Raw genomic sequence first — 22,947 nt, forward strand, 5'->3', positions numbered from 1 at the left:
TACAGCAGCAGGGCCCACAGTTTGGTTTACAAACATATTCTATAGTCCTACGTTTGGTTCCAGGTTCCTCAAAATAATTAGATTTATGATGATAGAATTATTCAATACTAAGAATTACATGTAGAGAAAATATGTTTAGTGAACTAACTGCAGGCTCTGTGAATGTAAACAAACCCCCCTCCTCTGAAACTACACAGTGACCCTTTAAAGAAAGTCAATGCAAAGTTACTAAATAGTTTCCCTGACCTTCTGACAGCGGCTCAAGTTATTATCAGCTGAATGGCGCCCCCTTGTGGCTGCTGGTGAGAATGCAGCAAGCACACTTTATTTTTTTGTCGATTTTTCTTTTACTTTTTTTTTTTGATTAAATTTTTTTGGGGGGTTTTTTTACATGAAAATAATCTTAAGAAAACAAAATTAAAATAGTTCAATAGTGTTTTAGCCTGAGAAAAATTTCAATAGAAAAATAATAAAACTTTAAAATTTTAATAAATATTTGAGGCGAAACCAACTCTAGCATCTTTTAAATCCAAAATAAATAAAAAATCTTATCCAGTTTTTTTGTGAATTTTAACCTAATTTTGACCCTAATCAGACCCGGTATTTACCACATTCCAACCCTTATTCCAGGTACGAGAACGAGCACGTCCATGCGTCTGTCAGTGGAATCCAAATCGCTTTGTTTTCATCTTTTATTTTTGTTAAGTTTTTCGTTTTTTATTTATTTATTTTTTAACATGAAAATAATCTTTAAAAAAATTATTAATTAAAAAAGTTTATACAACTAAAAAATGGCGTACTCTACTTCAGAGGTTTTCTAAGGACTTTGTTTAAATGATAGGCAAATGTTAAACCTGCAGGGTGTAGAATTTTGGGTTTTATTTCCTAGCAGATTTTGTAGAAAGTAATTATAATATCCATAAGTACATTTAATTTAGTGCATAATAGCTGAAAAATTATTTTTTTTCCCTTAGAAAGGGTCTCATATATGTCCATATTTCTACATATTTTGGACCAAGGCCTAGTGCCGCCATCTTGAAAGTGTCATAATTGGAATGTCATCAGGTGCATTGTTTAAAATTTAGAATTGTTCTTGTCCTTGAAGGCCACTGTAGCTTCTGTTATTATTCTAAAGGGGTGGGGTTACCCAGGGAGCGTTGCATTCTAGAACTTTGTAGAACTTTCTTGATGATGTCATATTACACACTGCACCTTTAAGCAGAAAATAAAAAGCCCAGTTGTTGTATTTTTGACCCTAATCACACCCGGTACTAACCCCATTCCAACCCTTGTTCCAGGTATGAGAACGAACTGTCCATGCGTCTGTCGGTGGAGGCGGACATCGCTGGACTGAGATCTCTGACCGGAGAACTGAGTCTCACTAAGACAGACCTCGCCATGCAGATAGAAAGCCTCATGGACGAACTAGTGACCATGAAGAAAAACCATGAGGAGGTGCACGCTGCTTTCATTTATTTATTATTTTTATATAAAATAATAATTATTATTACTTTTTAATTTAATTTCATTTCATTTCATTTCATTTCATTTAATTTCATTTCATTTAATTTATTATTTTTTAATAATGTTTTACCCTTCTCCCTTTAGGACCTGATGGTGATCCGAGGCCAGATGAGCGGACAGGTCAACGTGGAAGTCGACTCTGCACCTCAGGTTTGATTCAGTATTTTTCCTCTTTTATTGTTTTGTTTTCTTCAAATCGTATTGAAATAAAAAAAATTGTTTTTACACATTTTTATTAAAAGTTAGAACCACCAGGGGCGCCCTTAGCTCAGTTGGTAGGGCGTCCCCCCCCCCCCCCCCCCCCCCCCCCCCCCATGGGCCTCGGCCGGCAGCGGACCCGGGTTCGATTCCAGCCCGCGGTCGTTCTCTGCATGTCACTCCCCTCTCTGCCCCATTTCAACTCTGTCTCTACAGTATCAATAAAGCATAAAAAATGCCCAAAAAATATCTTGAAAAAAAAAAGTTATAACCACCCAATTATGATCATAATTGGGTGGATATAACTGGTCACTTCATTTTATTCTGATACCAAATAAAACTATAAAAACAGACACAGCACTATATGTCTAATGTTAATGTCTGGGACTACACAAAGAAATTACAATAAAGAAAATTTAACCTTAAAACCCAAAGCACTCACTCCCTCCCTCCCTCCCTCCCTCCCTCCCTCCCTCCCTCCCTCCCTCACTCACTCACTCACTCACTCACTCACTCACTCACTCACTCACTCACTCACTCACTCACTCACTCACTCACTCACTCACTCACTCACTCACTCACTCACTCACTCACTCCCTCCCTCCCTCCCTCCCTCCCTCCCTCACTCACTCACTCACTCACTCACTCACTCACTCACTCACTCACTCACTCACTCACTCACTCACTCACTCACTCACTCACTCACTCACTCCCTCCCTCCCTCCCTCACTCACTCACTCACTCACTCACTCACTCACTCACTCACTCACTCACTCACTCACTCACTCACTCACTCCCTGCCTCACTCACTCACTCACTCACTCACTCACTCACTCACTCACTCCCTCCCTCCCTCACTCACTCACTCACTCACTCACTCACTCACTCACTCACTCACTCACTCACTCACTCCCTCCCTCACTCCCTCCCTCCTTCACTCACTCACTCCCTCCCTCCCTCCCTCCCTCACTCCCTCCCTCCTTCACTCACTCACTCACTCCCTCCCTCACTCACTCACTCACTCACTCACTCACTCACTCACTCCCTCCCTCCCTCACTCACTCACTCACTCACTCCCTCCCTCACTCACTCACTCACTCCCTCCCTCCCTCACTCACTCCCTCCCTCCCTCCCTCACTCACTCACTCACTCCCTCCCTCCCTCCCTCACTCACTCACTCACTCTTTCACTCATTCATCAGGTTGACCTAACCAAGATCTTGGAGGAAATCAGAGAGGAGTACGAACACAATGCAGCAAAGAGCATGAAGGAGCTTTCCAAGTGGTACGAGACCAAGGTGAAGATACTGTCATTTAAATATTATATATATTATATCACACACACAGATTATATTACACACACTGAGACACACACACACATACACACACACAGAGAAATGCACGCACACACACACACACAGACAGACACAAACACAAACACACACACACACAGACAGAGAGACACAAACACACTGACACACACACACACACACTGACACACACACATATACACACACACACACACAGTCACACAGAAACGCACGCGCACACACACAGGAAGTCACAAATAGACACACACAGAGACACACACAGACATACAAACATACAAACACACACACACACACACACAGAGAAATGCACGCACGCACACACACACACAAACACAAATGTGCTTATCGAATCAAATCAAATCAAAGGTGTAATCATTATTCCTTCCCCAGGTTGAGAGCATTCACCAGGAAGTGGCGTCGGTGGAGATGTCCATGGTGACAACATCGTCTGAGGTGAAGGACGTCAAGAGTCAACAGCAGGCCATGCAGATTGAGCTGCAGTCACAGAGCAGCATGGTGAGTGTCTGTCTCTGTCTGTCTGTCTGTCTGTCTGTCTGTCTGTCTGTCTGTCTGTCTGTCTGTCTGTCTGTCTGTCTGTCTGTCTGTCTGTGTGAGAGTGAGTGAGTGTGTGTGTCTGTCTGTCTGTCTGTCTGTCTGTCTGTCTGTCTGTCTGTCTGTCTGTGTGAGTGTGTGTCTGTCTGTCTGTCTGTCTGTCTGTCTGTCTGTCTGTCTGTGTGAGTGTGTGTCTGTCTGTCTGTCTGTCTGTCTGTCTGTCTGTCTGTCTGTGAGTGAGTGAGTGAGTGAGTGAGTGAGTGAGTGTGAGTGAGTGAGTGAGTGAGTGAGTGAGTGAGTGAGTGAGTGAGTGAGTGAGTGAGTGAGTGAGTGAGTGAGTGAGTGAGTGAGTGTGTGAGAGTGAGTGAGTGTGTGTGTGTGTGTGTGTGTGTGAGTGAGTCTGTGTGTGTGTGTGTGTGTGTGTGTGTGTGTGTGTGTATGTGTGTAAATGGTAAATGGTAAATGGACTTGACTTATATAGCGCTTTCTAGCCGATTTTCTCAGCCCCAAAGCGCTTTACATATCTTACCACATTCACCCATTCATACACACACTCATACACCGATGGCAGTAGCTGCCATGCAAGGCGCTCTCTGTGTGTGTATCTCAGTGAGTGTGTGTGTGTGTGTGTGTGTGTGTGTATCTCAGTGTGTGTGTGTGTGTATCTCAGTGTGTGTGTGTGTGCACACGTGTATCTCAGTGTGTGTGTGTGTGCACACGTGTATCTCAGTGTGTGTGTGTGTGTGTGTGTGTGTGTGTAATTTTTCCTTTTATCGATTTTTGCACATTTTTAGTCAATTTAAAATTTCAGAATATAGGAATCGCGATTTTTTACATGAATTAATTGTTATCAGCGAACCCTAATAATGGGGCAATATCATCCACTGGTCCTGTAACCCTTATTATGGTCCAATGGTCCATGTTTTATAACGTGTCCGTCTCCTCGTAGAAAATGTCCCTAGAAGCCAGCCTGAACGAGGTCCAGTCTCGCTACGGCATGCAGATGCAGGGGTACCAGAACATGGTAAGACTGTTTACGCTCTATTATGTTTAAAGGCCTACTTCACCGGTTGGAATATGAAGGTGTATTGAATTCTGAGATCCTATGTAGTATAAATGTGCGAAAAAAATTGAAATCGGTTCATCCTAGCCTGAGAAAAGGCAGAAAGAGTGTTTTTTTTAACCCTATATTTCTCTTTCTCGTGACATCACAGAAAGAGAAATATAGGGTTAAAAAAATGCAATACACCTTCATATTCAAACCGGTGAAGTAGGCCTTTAAGCACTTTTTCACGTGTTTCAAAATGTATATGTGTCCACAGACAGACACACTCCAGAAGGGGTCCTCACACAGGGTCAGCCATAGTACAGACAGACAGACAGACAGACAGACAGACAGACAGACAGACACACTCCAGAGGGGGTCCTCACACAGGGTCAGCCATAGTACAGCGCCCCTGGAGCAGTTTGGGAATAAGTGTCTTGCTCAAGGACACAATGGTAGAGATGGTGGGCACCGTAGATGTAATAGCAGCCACCACTAGTTTACTACTAACACCCTCCTGTCCGGTGCCGGGGATCCAACCAGAGACCTCATGGTTACTGGGAGGAATCAGAGACCTCATGGTTACTGGGAGGAATCAGAGACCTCATGGTTACTGGGAGGAGGAACCAGAGACCTCATGGCTACTGGGAGGAGGAACCAGAGACCTCATGGCTACTGGGAGGAACCAGAGACCTCATGGTTACTGGGAGGAGGAACCAGAGACCTCATGGTTACTGGGAGGAACCAGAGACCTCATGGTTACTGGGAGGAGGAACCAGAGACCTCATGGTTACTGGGAGGAGGAACCAGAGACCTCATGGTTACTGGGAGGAACCAGAGACCTCATGGTTACTGGGAGGAGGAACCAGAGACCTCATGGTTACTGGGAGGAGGAACCAGAGACCTCATGGTTACTGGGAGGAGGAACCAGAGACCTCATGGTTACTGGGAGGAGGAACCAGAGACCTCATGGTTACTGGGAGGAGGAACCAGAGACCTCATGGTTACTGGGAGGAGGAACCAGAGACCTCATGATTACTGGGAGGAGGAACCAGAGACCTCATGGTTACTGGGAGGAGGAACCAGAGACCTCATGGTTACTGGGAGGAGGAACCAGAGACCTCATGGTTACTGGGAGGAGGAACCAGAGACCTCATGGTTACTGGGAGGAGGAACCAGAGACCTCATGGTTACTGGGTGGAACCAGAGACCTCATGGTTACTGGGAGGAGGAACCAGAGACCTCATGGTTACTGGGAGGAGGAACCAGAGACCTCATGATTACTGGGAGGAGGAACCAGAGACCTCATGGTTACTGGGAGGAACCAGAGACCTCATGGTTACTGGGAGGAACCAGAGACCTCATGGTTACTGGGAGGAGGAACCAGAGACCTCATGGTTACTGGGAGGAGGAACCAGAGACCTCATGGTTACTGGGAGGAGGAACCAGAGACCTCATGGTTACTGGGAGGAACCAGAAACCTCATGGTTACTGAGAGGAGGAACCAGAGACCTCATGGTTACTGGGAGGAGGAACCAGAGACCTCATGATTACTGGGAGGAGGAACCAGAGACCTCATGGTTACTGGGAGGAACCAGAGACCTCATGGTTACTGGGAGGAACCAGAGACCTCATGGTTACTGGGAGGAGGAACCAGAGACCTCATGGTTACTGGGAGGAGGAACCAGAGACCTCATGGTTACTGAGAGGAGGAACCAGAGACCTCATGGTTACTGGGAGGAGGAACCAGAGACCTCATGATTACTGGGAGGAGGAACCAGAGACCTCATGATTACTGGGAGGAGGAACCAGAGACCTCATGGTTACTGGGAGGAACCAGAGACCTCATGGTTACTGGGAGGAACCAGAGACCTCATGGTTACTGGGAGGAGGAACCAGAGACCTCATGGTTACTGGGAGGAGGAACCAGAGACCTCATGGTTATTGATGTGAGTGTATTACCTTCTTATCTTCTAGGTGCTCTCCATGGAGGATCAGTTGACTCTTCTCCGCTCAGACCTGGAGCGACAGGGACAGGAATACCAGATGCTTCTGGACATCAAGACCAGACTGGAGATGGAGATCTCAGAATACAGGAGGCTCATGGACGGAGAGGGCATTGGGTGAGTGTGTGTGTGTGTGTGTGTGTGTGTGTGTGTGTGTGTGTGTATGTGTGAGTGTGTGTGCGTGTGTGAGAGAGTGTGAGTGAGTGAGTGAGTGAGTGAGTGAGTGAGTGAGTGAGTGAGTGAGTGAGTGAGTGTGTGTGTGTGTGTGTGTTTGTGTGTGGTTGAGTGTGTGTGTGTCTGTGTGTGTGAGTGAGCGAGTGAGTGAGTGAGCGTGTATGTGGACGGAGAGTACTCAAGAATATTTTTTTATAAATCCGATCATCCTAGCCTGAGAAAAGGCAGAAAGAGTGTTTTATGATCTCACTGTCTAACCCTACAGTTTCCCATGTGTGACATCACGCATGGGAAATTGTAGGGTTAGGATTAACAGGACAGCTGGGCCAAGGGAAGACTGAGGGAAGAAAAACCTCATTCATTATATTATAATAGCGATTATATAAAGATAGAACGCCGGTTCCGTATGGGTGAAATATTCCTTTAAATTTTGCAAAAGAAAAAGTATCTTAAAAAGACACTAGTATTGCATTCAGTGCATTTTGAGTTTGTCTAACTGCCTCATTTCTATCTCTATATCAGATCTGCAATCTCCTCCTCTATGTCTTCAATGTCCCTCTCTGCATCATCTGGGCTGGGGGGTGGATCTGTCCTGTCTACATCTGGGCTGGCTTCATCTGCCCTCTCTACATCTACGGGATTATCTTCATCCACCTCTTCCTCCGTCACCTCCACCACCAAGGTCATTACAAAGGTCATCGAGGAAATCGTGGAGACCTCAAACTAACCAATCAGAATGCTTATGTCTGTCTGCTAAAGGGGCGGGACCTAAATCTCAACATCCAATCACCTGTTCTCAGAGATCGGGAGAAGATCTTTCCCCAATTCATTTACTGAGCAATCGGTTTTCAATAGAGAATGGTTGTGAGTTTGTAAAGAAGGGGTTTTTAGTTTTCCTGATAGTCTGTTTTGGGTTTGTGGGAAAATGATTTGTATCTGTCTGTCTCCTGCTTTAAATAATTAAAGTCAAGTTAAGTCAATAATGTTTGTGTCTGGATTTTTGTGGAGAGAGAATTCTTTAAAAGGAGCTCCGAGGAACTTTCTGTGTGTGTTCATTCTAGCGCCCCCCTTTGGACAAAAGCGGTAGTGTTTTTACCACGCCAGCTGTTGTTCCTGGGTGAGTGTGTATACCCATGACAAAGGCATTAAGAAAAACTATGTAAAAATAGCATTCTTTACACTGATGGTCTCGTTTGCTGTTACATGTTATTCAAGATCATCAGAGGAAAAATTAGACTGTTTCAGAAATATTTCAAAGTTCCTCGTAGACTTTAAAAACATTGTTATAAACTTAAAGGTGCAGTGTGTAATATGACGTCATCAAGAAAGTTCTACAAAGTTCTAGAATGCAACGCTCCCTGGGTAACCCCAACCCTTTAGAATAATAACAGAAGCTACAGTGGCCTTCAAGGACAAGAACAATTCTAAATTTTAAACAATGCACCTGATGACATTCCAACTATGACACTTTCAAGATGGCGGCACTAGGCCTTGGTCCAAAATATGCAGAAATATGGACATATATGAGACCCTTTCTACGGGAATTCAGCTATTATGCACTAAATTAAATGTACTTATGGATATTATAATTACTTTCTACAAAATCTGCTCGGAAATGAAACCCAAAATTCTACACACTGCAGGTTTAAGACAGACACAGACAGACAGACAGAAACACACACAGACACAAACTCTGAACAAATGAAAACAGATCAACCGACGTTTCATTATTAGTTTCTTTAATAATTCTGTTTCCAGTACAAGATGCTGCATCGTCAGTTTTCTCTTTTTTTTAATTAACTTTTTTTAGGAATGACATTATCGACAGAAGGTTTGTACACAGTGAGCGGACGTCTGGAAAAGGAGTTTCATTGTGCTGATATCGTTTGGTCCAAAAGACTCGCCCTGCGTTCCAAATCTCATACTCTTTCTTTTCTCTGTCCTCCATACTACATCTGACCATAAAAATAATCTAGATAGTATGCAGTATGCTACAATTGGGACATACTTTAACATACTTTTTAATTTATTTCATCCTAACATGGCTCCTTGATCTTGCCTCTTGCTTTTATATCCGTCTCATCCCCGGTTGTTTTCATATGGAGGCTCCGTCGATGTGACGTCGCTTCCAGTGCACAACTGGATTGTGGGTCAGAATCGCCCAAATAGGATGCTGTTTTCAACACTAAAAATCTCAGCCAGATGAAATAGGACATCAGGATATTTTTAAGCATACTAAATCTGACCACAAGAATCAGGACATCCTAAATCTTTTTTGTCCACCATACTAGATAGTACATATAGTAAAGTATGGGGACTGGAACGCAGGGACAGAGCTGTTTTTTTTTACAATGCGACTGGAATGATTTGAAGGAATGTCTTCAGCAGATTATCATCAACAACAATAAGAAAAAAGATCAGAGTCTGTCTGAGTCCCGATCAATAAAAAATATCAAAATCTTTTTTTCAACAGTACATTAACAGAGTGTAACACAGCCCTGTATAGAATAGAAATGCTAGTAAACGGTCGGACAGCGAGCACTCTAAAATAAGCACTCGCACACACACACGGTTGGCAAAAATGATTTTCAAAGTACTTGTGACTGAGGAGACTGAACCAGGACCCTACTGAACCAGGACCCTGTTTACTGACACACGCTTCTAAAAGGCAAAGAAGAGCGTTTTGAATCACAGCGTTTCCCACCGGACATGTGATGGCTTGATTGGTTGGTCGGTGTTTAAATGATCTACTAGAAGCATCAACGCTGGCGCACACCGTCACCTAACTTACTGATGATGTCAAACCAGTGATTGACATTTAGTTGGCAAATAAATCTGCATGCACGCAAACAGACAACACACACACACAAAGAGACACACACGCACAAAGAGACACACACACACGCACACAAAGAGACACACACACACACACACGCAAAGAGAGAGACACACACACGCACACACACAAAGAGAGAGACACACACACACTTTGTTTGGCAATGTGGACTCCACCAACTATTGGCGTTCTTATGCAGAGATAGTCGAAGGTGCAAATCAATATATTGAAATGTAAATGTGATAATAACGCAGCGTTTTGTTTGCTGCTAAAAACCAAGAAACATTAGAAAGGATGTAACAGTTTGAGTAGGAACGATCTGTCCACAGAGAACACTGCAAACATTTCAAATCAAACCATATCGGGGGCTTAAAGGCCTACTTCACCGGTTTGAATATGAAGGTGTATTGAATTCTGAGATCCTATGTAGTATAAACGTGCAAAAAAAACGTACTTTGTAAATATTACTGTGATGTCACAGTAAAAGACATCACAGTAATATTTACAAAGTAAGTTTTTTTTTAACCCTATATTTCTCTTTCTGTGATGTCACGAGAAAGAGAAATATAGGGTTAAAAAAAACACTCTTTCTGCCTTTTCTCAGGCTAGGATGAACCGATTTCAATTTTTTTCGCACATTTATACTACGTAGGATCTCAGAATTCAATACACCGTCATATTCCAACCGGTGAAGTAGGCCTTTAAGAAATATCCTACGAATCTCAAAAGCATCAGTAAAGAGACACTGGCTTTTACCTTGTGTTACTGGGAAAACTAAATGTCGAACAGTTTACAGTAAGCCATCAGCAACGGCCGCAGAACTCCCAGAATCGCCCAAACACGAGACCAGACCCTGAAGACAGGCTCCAAACACGAGACCACACCCTGAAGACAGGTTCCAAACACGAGACCAGACCCTGAAGACAGTTTGCACAACGGACACGCCGCGAAGAAACGCCACGAAAAAAAGGGCGAATATTTTGGAATGTGAATTTTGTCACGTCTCACTATCGGAAAGCGACTTCCTTCGAGAAAATAAACGGCGCTGGTGTGGAAGCTTCTATTGACTCTGTATTGTTCAGTAATTATTAACAACGCGAGAATTAATCGCACGAATAAAACGCTCCCGCTGTGCAAAGGCCTTAAAGGAATACTTCACCCATACGGAACCAGCGTTCTATCATTATAAAATCACTATTATAATATAATGAATGAGGGTTTTCTTCCCTCAGTCTTCCCTCAGTCTTCCCTTGGCCCAGCTGTCCTGTTAATCCTAACCTTTACTGTGATGTCACAAGAAGGAAACTGTAGGGTTAGACAGTGAGACCATAAAACACTCTTTCTGCCTTTTCTAAGGCTAAAATGATCCGATTTCATATTTGTTTGCACATTTATACTAAATAGGATCTCCGAGTTCAATACACCTTCATATTCCAACCGGTGAAGTAGGGATTTAAGAGTGCTGAATCGGGCTGATAAAGGAGTTTGACACGGATATTAAAATCACCTCTGGATTTGATCCAGAACAGACACTTGACAGACGGTTACACACTTTACTGTAACAACGTGTTTAAGTACTTAAAGGTGCTCCGAGGAACTTTCAAGTTTGTGTTCATTCTAGCCGGCCGAAAGCGGTAGTGTTTTTACTACGCCAGCTGTTGTTCCTGGGTGAGCGTATACCCATGACAAAGGCATTAAGAAAAACTATATAAAAATAGCATTCTTTGCACTGATGGTCTGGTTTGCTGTTACATGTCATTTATGATCATCAGAGGAAAAATGAGACTGTTTCAGAAATATTCAAAAGTTCCTCGTAGAGACTTTAAATACAGACAGAAACTTGAGTGCACACGGGGCCCTGGTTCAGGAAGAGCTGCTGGTTGAGTCGAAAATAAACAAAGTTCTGACGTCTCTTTGTGCTTGTGTTTTCAGTAAGTACTTCCATAGTAAGTGGACGGGGACATGGACCTAACAGTTCATAGTACGCACTAGCCCCTTGGTATCACAGACAGACATGAACACACACACACACAGACAGACCCTTGCATAAGAGCAAATCAGTCAGTCCACCCTGCCCACACACACATATATATATATATATATATAGAATTCAAAAGAGCACAAAAGGTATGAAAATGTAAGAAAAAATTCATAAAAGGAAAAAGAAAATTCATATATATAGTTTTTATAAAAAAAGAAAGAATAATACTTTGTTTCTCCGAGAGGTTAAAGGGGCGTGGAGTCAGAGATTCTGGAGAACGTTTGTTTTGTTGTCAAAGTCGTTTTAAAGGTCAAAATCAGTGAATATCTAGGGCGCTCCGGTGGTGTAGTGGATAGAGCGTGTACCATATTGGCTCCGGCCTTCATTGCAGTGGTCGCGGGTTCAAATCCGATCCGTTGACCTTTACTGCAGGTCATCCCCCTTCTCTTTCTGTCTCCCCATTTCAACTCTGTCTAATAAAGCTTGAAAATGCCTAAAAATTATCTTAAAAAAAAATAATAATCAGTGAATATCTCCTCATGATGTATGTAGAGAACGGGGGCCCACCATAGCCAGCAACAGGCCTGTTTACAGAGCCTAGGCTGTGTATTAACACACAGTACAGACGCAACAGGCCTGTTTACAGAGCCTAGGCTGTGTATTAACACAGTACAGACGCAACAGGCCCGTTTACAGAGCCTAGGCTGTGTATTAACACACAGTACAGACGCAACAGGCCTGTTTACAGAGCCTAGGCTGTGTATTAAAGTGTATGGAAACCTGGTCTTAAATAGTAATTTATCAATATATGATATGGAAGTTGGGTGTCTCGATATGCTTTTACAAAAACCTGATTGATTTATTTTTTTCATAAATATTATAAAACATAATACTTAATAAAACTGATTTTTTTACTGTCTAGACCGTTTTTTGTGGCCATATCAAACTGTCTCCGTGGCAACAGTCATTGTTTTTATAGAACATTCGGTCAGAGAACTGCTGTGATTGGTTGAAATTTCTTATTGTGTCATAAGAACCAGAGCATAGCCCATAGCCTCATCTAAACTGAACCTCTGTAAAGTTTATCAGACTTAAATGACAATATCTTTAATGTGGATTGATGAATATGCCTATAACTCTTTTCAGATGCTTTACTATCATGAAACTAACTCCCCATGTAACATAGCTAGAAGGCTTTGGGTTTACAATACAGGGGCTGTAACACTGGATTAGTTTTCCAGCGCCCACCCAGTACAGACAGGTAGCGGATCGCATGTCGATATTCACCGATTTTGACTGAAAAGAGATTTTTTTTTCTTTCTAAACAACAGCAGCCATTCTCCAGCCTCCCTGCCTGCACCGGTAAAGGGAGTGTACAGTCTGTGTGTTTAGCTGCTGTCGCTGCCTAAGCTGCTGCCGCTAGTGCTGGCCGTGTCCGCGCGCTCTCTCTTGTGTATCTGCTCGTGAGCCTTGAGATGTCCTGATTGGCTAAAGGTCTTGGCACAGTGCGGACAGGCGAATGGTCTCTCCCCCGTGTGTATCTGCTGGTGGGCCTTCAGATGTCCCAGCCGCCCAAAGCTCTTCCCACACTGGTTACACCCAAACGGCCTCACCCCCGAGTGGATCCTCTCGTGTGTTCTGAGCACCCCAGAGTTACTGAATGTCTTGCCGCACTGCGAGCAGGTGAAGGGCTTTTCCCCCGTGTGTATCTGGACGTGGTTCCTGTAGCTGCTCTCCTTGCTGAAGCTCTTGCCACAGTGCTGGCAGCAGAAGGGCCTCTCCCCCGTGTGGCTCAGCTGATGCGCCTTCAGCTCCTTCGATTGGCCGAAGCTCTTGCCGCAGGTGAGGCAGATAAAGGGCCGTTCCCCGGTGTGTAGCCGCTGGTGCGACCTCAGATCGTCGGCCTTGGTGAAGCCCTTGGGACAGTGGGCGCAGACGTACGGCTTCTGCCCCGTGTGGATGAGCTGATGGCGCTTCAGGTTCCCCGCCTGGCCGAAGCTCTTCCCGCACTGAGAGCAGCTGTAGGGGCGTTCCCCGGTGTGGATGCGCTGGTGTGTTTTAAGGTTCCCCAGAGTGCTGAACCTCTTGGTGCACTGCGTACAGGAGAACGGCTTCTCCCCGAGCATGTTACGGGCCTTTCGGACAGCGGAACCTTTCGATGAACCGCCGCTACCGCTCGCCGAAGCCTCCCCGCCAGACCCCTTCCCTAGCTGGGCCGGTTGGAGCTCGAACAGCGCCCCCCCACCTCCAGGAAACTCTCCCGGCTCTTGTTTGACTCCCTCCACGAGCAAGGCATCGGGCCGCAGCTTGTTCAGCTCATCCCGTAGCTCGGCCATGTGGATGGACTCGAGGCCGTTGTGAGGCAGCGTGTAGTCGGGGTATTCCATCTTCAAGGAGCCGAACTCGGTGCTGTAGTAACACTGAAGGTCAACATGGTGGTCTGACCGGATGTATTCTAGAGTGTCCGTCACCTGGCGAGAGAGAGAGAGAGAGAGAGAGACAGAGAGAGAGAGAGAGAGAGAGAGGGAGAGAGAGAGAGACAGAGAGAGAGAGAGAGAGAGAGAGAGAGAGAGAGAGAGAGAGAGAGAGACAGACAGAGAGAGAGAGAGACAGAGAGAGAGAGAGACAGAGAGAGAGAGAGACAGAGAGAGAGACAGAGAGAGAGACAGAGAGAGAGAGAGACAGAGAGAGAGACAGAGAGAGAGAGAGACAGAGAGAGAGAGACAGAGAGAGAGAGACAGAGAGAGAGAGAGACAGAGAGAGAGAGACAGAGAGAGAGAGAGACAGAGAGAGAGAGAGACAGAGAGAGAGACAGAGAGAGAGAGAGACAGAGAGAGAGAGACAGAGAGAGAGAGACAGAGAGAGAGAGAGACAGAGAGAGGGACACACAGAGAGACACACACACACACACACACACACACACACACACACAGACAGACAAACAGAGAGACACACACACACACAGATTTGATTAGAGATAATGCACATCACAAATAATAAAACATTAATACAAGAAACTTAGGAAATTACACAATTATACCTTAAATTATTATCACCAATTATTGAACATTTCACTTTGATTTTGAATATTAATGAATGTTCATTTAGTTTTTTACCCTCATAGTTTACTGACTGGTGTGTACTATAATATGCTAAACTATGAAAGCTGGCATTCACAAATCGCAATATAGTCCACTATAATTGCAATGGCACAATCCCAAATACCCAAATTTCAATACTATTTAGTATGCCAGAAAAAGAATTAGTTTGTCCCAATACATGATGTCAGATGCAGCATGCTGAAAAATACCCAGATGTCCTACTACATCCACATTTTACTTCACAGTATGGAAACCAGCAAACTCTAGTATGTAGTATAGTAAAAAGAAAAAGTATGTGATTTGGAACGCAGGGAATTTCACTAAAATTGTTCAGCACTATTTCCACCATGCCTAACAACTTTTCTGATGGAGAAAACCTGCTCTTCATTATCATTGAGTATGATGCCTGGCCTTTAGACTTAACTCACAGTAGGTAAAGCAGCTTAGAGAGCTTGTTTGTGTGTTGTGAGCCATCACAGACTTAAAGCAGCGATTAGTTTAACAGGATTATGAGACGACAGTTACCGATCTAGACTAAAGATCTTAAACACAGCAGGAGAAGATCTCTGACTACACACACACAGACAGGCAGGATAATCTGGGGCCGTATTCACAAAACATTTTATCTTAGCGCTAAGAGTACTCCTAAGGAGCACTAAAAGTTCTTAGTAAGGAGTAATTTCTTAAAACCTATTCACAAAGCTGATAAGATCAACTTTTACTAAGGAATGGGAGGAACTCCTAAGCTGAGAATAGAGGGTGTGGTTGACCCTGTTGCTATGGATGATGTCATGTTCATACCTTCTATGCCCACAGTGATTGGCTGAGAGGGAATGAGAGCTAAGAGTGAGTTTATGATAGAAACACTGTGGAGATATCCATATCGTGTCGCTGTATTAAAGTGAAGAGTTTTTATATACAATTAATGACAAGTGACACTGATTTAACATGAAACCAAGATACTGCAGGGTTTCCCACACATTCCTTCACAATTAGCCTACAATAGCGCCACATAGGTCTATTAATTTAAAATGTTACAATGATTTGAATCGGAAAAAATATCCTCGTTGAACAGCTGCACGCCACGCACTCTCACTGTATTTCCCTCAACGGCGGACTATGCCGCAATAGTCAGACAGCGGCAAACCAGGAAATTCACCATTTAGAAACAACAACTGGCGAAATCGTAAAGTGCATGCGGAAGGAAAAAGGCGAGACACGCAACTATACAGTAGCGGACCTGTGGAATGGAGGAGATGGAAGCGCCACATATGGGCCTACTCTAGTAACAAATTAAACCCAAACGTGACACCAACAGTAACTTTCAGTGCATCGTAAACCCAAAGCAACTGCAGGAAAAGGAACTTAATACATAATTTTTGATATAAATATAATAAATATAAATGTGTCTATACTTTCTAAATATAGCTTTACTAAGATCATTAAACCCTTACAGCTATTAAGGTACCTTTTGTAAAGCTCACTAGCATTAAATCTCTCCAAAATGCCATCAAATGAGTGTCTGTGATTTACTCTTAGTGACTTAGGAGGCCTCTCGAGCTTTTCATAGATTTAGGAGCTAGTTTTAGCGCTAAAATGCTTTGTGAATTACACTTATCTTAAAAAGTTAGGAGTCCTAAAATTAGGAGTGAAACGCCCCTTATTTTTGAGAGTTACTCCTAAATCAGCACGTTAGGACCTACTCTTAGCCTTAAAATGTTTTGTGAATACGGCCCCTGGTCTTTACAGGAGAGGTTTGAGAGTAATGTCTGTTAGTATTTAAACGTGAAGTAAGCGGTTTATTTATGTTAATATAAGTGTTAAATCGCTCTTTATTCATACAGTGATCACTTAAGCCCCTATCTCACTGGGCTGCGACAGTGTGCGACAAGTTGGAGACACAAAATTGCGACCAAATATGCAAATTAGCGACAATTTTCACTTGCAGTCTCACTGAGTTGGTTCCTCACGACACGTTTGCGAATGTCCTGCCCAACACTTGCCAGGAGGTCGCATTTATGTCTCGTGAACGTCTGGCGAGCGTCGCACGACCGTCTCATTTTTGTCTCAAATCAGTCGCAATTTAGTTTCATAAGTCGCCAACCCCTCGCAAAGTTGTCTCACATTGCTCGCACTTTCTGACTTGCGGAAACTAAATTGAGAAGGGTTTGCGACACGTTGGAGACACCTGCGACCACTCTGAGACTGTTTTGAGACAGATTTGTCGCACACTTTTTTTGAACATGTTCAAAATTCATGCGACAGGACTGCGCTGCTCTGCGACTCATGCGAGGAAATTGAGACCTCCGCGAACGTTTGGAGACAGTTTAGAGACTCGTTTGCGAATGAAGTCTCCAACTTGTCGCAAACAGTCGCAGCCCAGTGAGATAGGGGCTTTACATAATGTGCGCGTTTCATAAAGCCGATCTCTCTGTCAGCTGCTCTGCATGTGCGTGTGTGTGTGCGTGTGTGTGTGTGTGTGTGTGTGTGTGTGCGTGTGTGTGTGTGTGTGTGCGTGCGTTTACCTGTGATATATAGTCGTACACTGAGCTCGGTTCGTACTGTAGCGACTTGTACTCCATCAGCTCCGACACCGTGTCCGCCCCCAGGTGGTTACTGTGGTGATGGTTGCTATGCAGGTGGCTGCCGTGGAGACCCAGATGCTCTGACTTGATGTAGTCCAAACCGCTGATCTCCATCTTGATTTGGTCGCGGCACAACTCGGCCGTCGACAGCGGCTGGATCTCGGACAGGTCCACCGTGTGAATGGGATCCAGGTCTTCTATCAGGTCTTCTGGTTCGCTTTTCACACACGGTAGCATCACAAAGGGCTCTGCCACCTGATTGGCTAAGGAGTTCAATGTGGGCGTGGCCTCTTCATCTTCGTCAACCAATGGGGAGTGAGTAGGGGAGACCAGGGACAGACAGTCCGATGATTCTAGCTCCGCCATGGTGAAGCTGCCTCCTCCCTGGTGGAAAAATAAATAAATAAAAACTTTATTTGTCACATGCTCATGCAACATGTGCAGGGAAATGTTGGTGTGACAGTCACTCTGTATTTCTATGCAAAAAATAGGAAATAGAAAAAAGCCTTAAAAGCTGGGGTGGAGGATTTGGGGAGAAATTAGCAGTTGGGATAGAGATTTGAATCCAAATACCTCAACCGCTCCTCTTGTTCTCTTTGGTCCCTCCCCTATGGTCCCTCCCTGACACGCTCTACACACCAACAAAGTCGTGCCAAAGTGAATGGACAGTCCCAACAGCCAATAAGAACAGAGAATCGGAGCCTCGCTCTGATTGGTCAAAGTGTCAGCTCATGTTAACTTTGACCAATCAGAAATCACATACCCCAGCTTTAAACAAAAAAATTAAATACAGAGTGACAGACACACAGACGGACAGACAGACAGACAGACAGACAGACAGACAGACAGACAGACAGACAGACAGACGCAAAGTTTAAAATGTGGCTGACATGACCACCACATGTTTATATTCCTGCTATGAGATATTATGAGTCAGTCTCAGTAGTGTTAGCTCTCCATCATAACATTCAGAGATCTCAATCAACATCATCACAGACTGACTCAAACATCTTCCTGATAGAGATGCTCCGAATAAGGCAAAATAAACTATTTACGGTTTCGGCCAAAACAGTGAAAATGGTCCAAAAGAAAATGACCGGAAATTGACAAACTAAATGACAAGAATTTTTTAAAGAGCTGCCCGCATGAAAGAAAGAGGTGACATGCAGAGAACGACCCGGGTCTGCTGTGAAGAGGACACAGACAGACAGACAGACAGACAGACAGAGAACGACCCGGGCTGGATTCTAACCCGGGTCTGCTGTGAAGAGGACAGACAGACAGACAGACAGACAGACAGACAGACAGACAGACAGACAGACAGAGAACGACCCGGGCTGGATTCTAACCCGGGTCTGCTGTGACGAGGACTGAGACTCTATGGAGGGGGGGAGGGGGTCTAACCACTACACCATGAGCGCCCGTACAACAAATGTTTAAACAAAATATACATAAAGGTGGGGTAGGCAATACTTGAGAACTCTTGTTGTCAACATCAGTGAATATCTCCTCACAAAATCCAGTGTTAATACACAGCCTAGGCTCTGTAAACGGGCATGGTTAAATGCTACCGTGGCCCCTTTGCTTACATACCAGTTTACAGAGCCTAGGCTGTGTATTAAGACCCAATTCTTTTGTCAACTAACATTCTCAAGAATCACTTACCCCACATTTTATGTTACTGGAAATATTTATATATGCACAAGTGGTTGAATTTAGGAATACTATAAATAGATAACTAGGGCTGCGTTCCAATCCCCATACTATCTACTATTTAGTATGGTAGAAAAGAGATTTAGGATTCTTGTGGTCAGATTTAGTATGGTTAGAAGTACCCAGATGTCCTACTACATCCGGCCGAGATTTTTAGTGTTGAAAACAGCATGCTATTCGGGGTGATTCTGACCCACAATCCAGTGTGCACCTGAAGTGACGTCACATCAACGGAGCCTCAATATGAAAACAACCGGGGATGAGACGGATATAAAAGCAAGAGGTAAGATCAAGGAGCCATGTTAGGATGAAATAAATAAGTTAAAGTATGTCCCAAGTGTAGCATACTGCATCCTAACTAGATACTGTTTATGGTCAGATGTAGTATGTAGAATAGAGAAAAGAAAGAGGAGGAGATTTGGAACGCAGGGAAGATGTTTACCTGTCCTGAGAGGGGAGGGGCTTATATGGAAAGGGGGCGTGTTCCTGAGACGAGCGTCCAATGAAAATCCAACAAGCAAAACGTTGTGCTTCTGATGTCACCACCCACAGCTGACTGGGACCAGCCTAGAGACAGACAGACAGACAGACAGACAGACAGACAGACAGAGAGAGAGACAGCGAGAGAGACAGAGAGGCAGACAGGAAGAGAGAGAGAGAGACACACAGAGAGACAGAGAGAGAGAGACACAGAGAGACAGAGAGACAGACAGAGAGAGAGAGAGAGACAGACAGAGAGAGAGAGAGACAGACAGACAGAGAGAGAGACAGACAGAGAGAGAGAGAGAGAGACAGAGAGAGAGACAGAGAGAGAGGCAGACAGATGGAGAGAGACAGGCAGACAGACAGACAGACAGACAGACAGAGAGAGAGAGATGCAGACAGATGGAGAGAGGCAGACAGACAGAGATAAAGAGAGAGACAGAGAGACAGACAGACAAAGAGGGAGAGACAGACAGTGAGACAGACAGAGACAGGAAGAGACAGACAGACAGACAGACAGACAGACAGACAGAGACACAGACAGACAGACAGAGTTAAGTCAAGTCAAAGTCAAAAGTTTGTTCCTGAACATATTGCTACTAGTGATGGGCAGAAAGATGGTTTACCTGGCGACTGTAGAAATGTATCTACCTGTACAGATCTGATGATACTGTTTATACCGCTAAGAAATAACTATTAACATCTCCTACCATCTTAAGATTAATCACACATAGCTGCAGCCTACTATGAACGCCCAAAGATGCTTATAGGCAGCCTGGCACCGCCCGCCTACCTACTTCCGCTCAATTTTCATTTCCCTTCAGTAGTCAGTCTGGGCCTGCAGTATATATTCTTAGGTTTTCTCCGGACAGATTTTTACCGGTCCAATCAGCGAACAGAGGGAGTGGCTGAGAACAATGACGTTGAGGTCGTGCGCCAGTTTCAGTTGTAGTCAGAAGCCGGCGCATGACATACGTCACGACCAAACGTTATGCGATTAGTTGGCAGATCCAGAGTGGCACTGGGCAGATCCAATAGTTTTAAACTTCAACAGACACCCGCCTTCAAGTGAGTTAACGTTTGTCAATTGATAGGTCCAGGCTAGCTTATAGGGGCTTCCACCTCTTAAAAACTAATATATTAAAGATTATCACGTCCCCTTAGTGGGTTGTGTCACTTATCAGGACGCCACTGGAAGTACCAACTTGTTCCCAATGACTTGCCTGTAGAAATAAAGTTGACATAAATAAAATAATAATAAATGTTTACAGAGCCTAGGCTGTGTATTAACACTGGATTCATTTTCAGCTCACACACAGTACAGACAGGAAGCGGACCATGAGGAGATATTCACTGATTTTGATAAAAAGTGATTTTGACAACAAGCGTTCTCCAGAATCACTGACTACACCTTTAACTTACACTTTAGAGCTGCATTTAGAAATGGGGTTTGTTTATCAGTAATCTGATTGTGTGTGAACATGCCTCGGAAAAAAACCAAGTTAGGACAGCAAACTAATCTTAAATGTCAGTTAAAACTTCACCTTTTTACTTTAGAACATTGTTTTAATGGTTTTCTTTCTGTTTTTAACGTTGGTTTTGGGTTAACGTTTTAATCTGCTCTGTAAAGATCTTTGTAACTTTGTTTTGGAAAGTCCCATCGGCCTAAAAATACCTTTAGCCTATAGGCCCATGAAAAATACAGCATAGGCGAGTTATCTATTATACTTTTAGATGAATGGATGCGATGCCTTTTCGGTTTATTTAAGGATATGCGGGACACTGGTATATCTGGACACATGAATATATGCATGAGACAAATACCTTCAAACTACTTCCACTTTAAAACACACACGCACGCACACACACACACACACACACACGCACGCACACGCACACGCACACGCACACACACACACACACACACACACACACACACACACACACACACACACACACACACACACACACACACACACACACACACACACACACACACTAAAAAGTTTGCATGCTTTCTTGTATCAGCCTTTGCAGGTTAAACTAGTGTGAACTCCTGCCTAAACTATCCAAGCGTGAAGTTACGGTTACCTGTCTCTCGCGCGCTCAGGTAGCATTTTCAAACCTCGTTCAAACCGCCACGCAACTATCTGGCTCTGATTGATTTTTACCTCCATACCTCCATCCACCCCCCTCCCCCCCCACTACACCACCACATCTGCCCGCCACACGAGGCCTCTGGGCCGGGGGAGAAAGCTCCACATGCCACCGGTGCATGGAGCGGCTCTGCTTCGCTGTGTGGCATACAAAGACGGGGCAGGATGCCATGTCTAGCTACCTAGCACAACTAGCCAGTTACAGTGGCCATCTTGTCTGTAATGGAGGCTGCTATGCTAAGCTACGTAGCTGCTGTTGTGCTATCGGGCTAGAAAGTGAGAGTGTAGCGATGTATGGTTCTCCACTTTTAGCGGGAATAATGACACTAATAACGGCCAACAGACAGATTAAAACCCATCTGGAAATGACTGTGTGGAAGTTGTGAATGCCTGCCGAAAATGACATGCCACCTTAGCTGTGGTGGTATGGCAAACTAGCAAGGCACTGTAGTGATTTTCTAAGGCGAAAATATGTTAAAAAACTATTTAATAACCTTTGTCAGGTCCATTTATGATGATAAATAACCTAACGGGGTTTTTTAATGTGTGAAAATGAATGTTCGGTGTCAAAATCACTTTGTTACAGTGGATTAAATAAACTAGGCCCTTTCTACTGATAAAACCATTACTAAAGTGTATCAAATTTACTCTAGCGAACCCAAAGATCACTCGTTAAAACACTATAAATCATAAATAGCCCACAGTAACAGTATGAATGCATTATTAGCCAAGTAGCCGATTCCGTAGTAGTCTGTTTATAAAGGTGCATGCATTTTTTTTTTAGGCAGGCATGCAGATTGAGGCATGTAGGCTATAACAGCGGAAACGGAGCGCAATGGAGCATTTCTCTATAGAACCATGATTGGAGCGGGTCTCGCCACAGCTGTACGCCGGGTTAGAAGCTCCTAAAGCCCGCTAAGGTTGAGGAGATGGTACGGTACCTGTGGGGGCTCCGGTGCATGGCCGTGTGGATCGAACCCGCTGCCCGTCAATACAAGCTCAAACTCCGGCTGAGCCGCCACGTCTCCTCGCCTCCTCTCCTCCCTCCTCACTGACTCACGCACTCCCTCCCTCTCTCTCTCTCTCTCTCTCTCTCTCTCTCTCTCTCACACTCACACACACACACTCTCTCCCTCACACACACACACACGGTGTCTCCCTCTCTCTCTCACACACACACACACACACACACGGTCTCTCCCTCTCTCTCTCACACACACACACACACACTTCACACGCCAGTTCCTGCACAAACTATACCTC

At 44.3% G+C, this 22,947-nt stretch overlaps 2 protein-coding genes across 3 annotated transcripts in view; one reads left to right on the plus strand and one right to left on the minus strand.

Moving 5' to 3' along the window:
- Positions 1 to 7,603, plus strand: part of LOC307263129 (keratin, type I cytoskeletal 13-like) — a 27,505-nt gene extending 19,902 nt beyond the window's left edge. For both annotated transcript variants that reach the window (XM_080044187.1, XM_080044188.1), the window contains 7 exons: positions 1,299 to 1,455; positions 1,609 to 1,674; positions 2,924 to 3,019; positions 3,443 to 3,568; positions 4,554 to 4,628; positions 6,627 to 6,772; positions 7,352 to 7,603. In XM_080044187.1, the coding sequence (XP_079900313.1) occupies positions 1,299 to 1,455; positions 1,609 to 1,674; positions 2,924 to 3,019; positions 3,443 to 3,568; positions 4,554 to 4,628; positions 6,627 to 6,772; positions 7,352 to 7,556 (871 nt within the window). In that variant the 3' untranslated portion in view covers positions 7,557 to 7,603. The remainder of the gene's footprint in view (positions 1 to 1,298; positions 1,456 to 1,608; positions 1,675 to 2,923; positions 3,020 to 3,442; positions 3,569 to 4,553; positions 4,629 to 6,626; positions 6,773 to 7,351) is intronic.
- A 999-nt stretch (positions 7,604 to 8,602) lies between these two features.
- LOC307262372 (uncharacterized protein) lies at positions 8,603 to 22,729 on the minus strand. Its single transcript, XM_080043235.1, has 4 exons — positions 22,626 to 22,729; positions 19,488 to 19,612; positions 17,273 to 17,716; positions 8,603 to 14,117 (listed from the first exon to the last, which is right to left on the minus strand). The coding sequence occupies exons 3-4, from the start codon at positions 17,696 to 17,698 to the stop codon at positions 13,035 to 13,037; spliced, it is 1,509 nt and encodes a 502-aa protein (XP_079899361.1). The 5' UTR covers positions 17,699 to 17,716; positions 19,488 to 19,612; positions 22,626 to 22,729; the 3' UTR covers positions 8,603 to 13,034.
- Positions 22,730 to 22,947: the final 218 nt, after the last annotated feature.

The sequence above is a fragment of the Ammodytes marinus genome (genome assembly GCF_949987685.1).
Source record: "Ammodytes marinus genome assembly, chromosome: 16".
Classification (NCBI taxonomy): domain Eukaryota; kingdom Metazoa; phylum Chordata; class Actinopteri; order Uranoscopiformes; family Ammodytidae; genus Ammodytes; species Ammodytes marinus.